The 2,002-nt window shown below is 41.5% G+C and overlaps 1 protein-coding gene across 1 annotated transcript; it reads left to right on the top strand.

The window, feature by feature from the left end:
- Positions 1-62: 62 nt before the first annotated feature.
- Positions 63-1,140, top strand: NDUFC2 (NADH dehydrogenase (ubiquinone) 1, subcomplex unknown, 2, 14.5kDa; the record flags this gene model as incomplete). Its single annotated transcript, XM_009706262.1, has 2 exons — positions 63-206; positions 1,091-1,140. Coding segments are annotated over 2 exons (194 nt in total), but the record flags the coding sequence as incomplete, so codon positions are not given.
- Between the last annotated feature and the right edge of the window lie 862 nt (positions 1,141-2,002).

The raw sequence follows: 2,002 nt of genomic DNA, 5'->3' as shown, positions 1-2,002 counted from the left end.
GGGGGCCTGCTTGGGGCCAGGAGATGGACTGAGACAGGGGGACCTTCCTCTTCCTGCTGCAGGTGTTCACCGCCAGATCCTCTTCACTACCGTGGGATGGTTTGTTGGCTATTACCTGACTAAACGTATGGAGTACATGCATGCCAAACTGGACAGAGAGTTGTTTGAGTATGTCAGGCAGCACCCGGAGGACTTTAAGACAGCAGGTATAATAAGTTGGTATTTTAAGAAAGACCTCGGCCTGCCATAACATACCGGTTAGTAAGTGCTAATGTATGTAAAGATGCTGCTGGGCTGCTTGCGGAATCTTTTCTTTTCTAGCAAGTCGTACTGACTTCTAACTCCTGCTTATTCGCAATCTAAATTGGAACAGTATTAAGGATTTTGTAATATGAAAATGTTTTTTTATTGAACTGATCGGCTACCTTGATGACCACCTCTTCCTCCTAAAAGCTTATTTTAATATAAAAATGGCAGAGCCAAAAAAAATAATAATAGATCAAACTTATGCCACTGAAGAAGAAATACAGTAATAAAAATTAGAAATCACCGGTTTTCTTCTTGTAAAATCACAGTTTTACTATTTATTCTTGTAAAATTGCAGTGCATGTCAATTCAGAAATGACATGATGAATATTCAGAAAATAAGCAGAGCAGGTGAAAAAAGAACAAACAGAAATGGCAGGAAACCTGAAGTGCTCTTGGCTTAGAGCCTTGGTGAAGAACAGCGTTTTACTAAATATAGTCACTAAGCCCAGCAATGCTATGGCAAATTTTGGTGAAAATTGTTTGTTTTCTAATACAATATGGTTAGGTGACTCTGGCTGTTGGATTGTGATCCGCATCTTGCCCTGTCAGAAAGAATATATAGAAATAAAGAAGCGTTAATATTGCAACGGGGATCTGTGGAGAGCCCTATGGCAAAGAAATTACGTATTTATTTGATGCAGCAAGCTAATAGCTCACCGTTGGTAGCAAAAATCACATTTTTGGTGGCGTTGTTAACCTTAAGACTTTAATGTTAAAAATCTTCAGAATCGATCTCAAATACTAATCAAGTTTTCCCACCTCCATCCCTTGCCTCTTGCAGAAAAGAGAAGAATAGGAGAGCTTTTGGAGGACTTCCACCCAGTTCGCTGAGGATTTCTCCAGCGGCAACATGTCACAGGATGAACTGATGCCGAACTGAGAACTTCAGCAAGCTGGCTGTAACTGTTCAAGCATCCATGGCTTGAAAAATGAACCGTTACACGCTTTCATGTAATAAAAGCTAGGATTAAATACTTAGTGTTTAATTATGTGTTCTTCTGTTCCATTATGGTGTATCAGTACATAGGTGACTGATACTTGTAAAAGGATAATAACTTTGATTCCCCCCTTTTTCAGTTATTTTAATTGTGAAGATGGAAGATTGTTCATGCAGCATATATTTTATAAATCCCAGAAAGTAGTTGTGCAAGTTCCTTTTTTGTTTCTCATTGGCGTTTCTCCTAACCCTTCAGCATGCTCTGGAGCAGCCCCTGCAGACACTAGCCAGAGTCTCGCTGTGAAATTAATTCTGTCCTGCTAGCAAAAATAGATGCTCTCCCTAATTAATTCGCTCTGTATTTTGCATTCTTATGTTGTTTTTTTCTTTGCTGGGGATCAGGACCCAAACTTTCTACTTTCTCACTTGGTTGTTGGCTCCCAGATCCACACATTGAACCCAAACGTCTTCCAGACACGCCGAGGATCTGCAGCCCTTCTCAATTGCACGGCCGGGTGCTCGGCACCTCTGGAGCTTGAAGCACTTCCAGTTGAGGCAACTCCAGTTGTGAGTGATTTATTTTTTTATATTTGCATTACCAATCCTCTGCGTTGGTTTTTGTCATCTGCCCTGCCTTCCTGGTATGCGCTTTGTGAGACTTTCTGCTCTCTGCAGCATCTCAAAGCACTTTCTCCAGTGCCTCTTCCCCAGGGAAGCCTCTCGCTGGGCTATGGGTGCTGTTAACTCAGCCCTGCT

The sequence above is a fragment of the Cariama cristata genome, unplaced genomic scaffold (assembly GCF_000690535.1).
Source record: "Cariama cristata isolate BGI_N322 unplaced genomic scaffold, ASM69053v1 scaffold32548, whole genome shotgun sequence".
Taxonomy (NCBI): Eukaryota; Metazoa; Chordata; class Aves; order Cariamiformes; family Cariamidae; genus Cariama; species Cariama cristata.
This window is presented reverse-complemented; position numbering and strand designations above follow the sequence as displayed.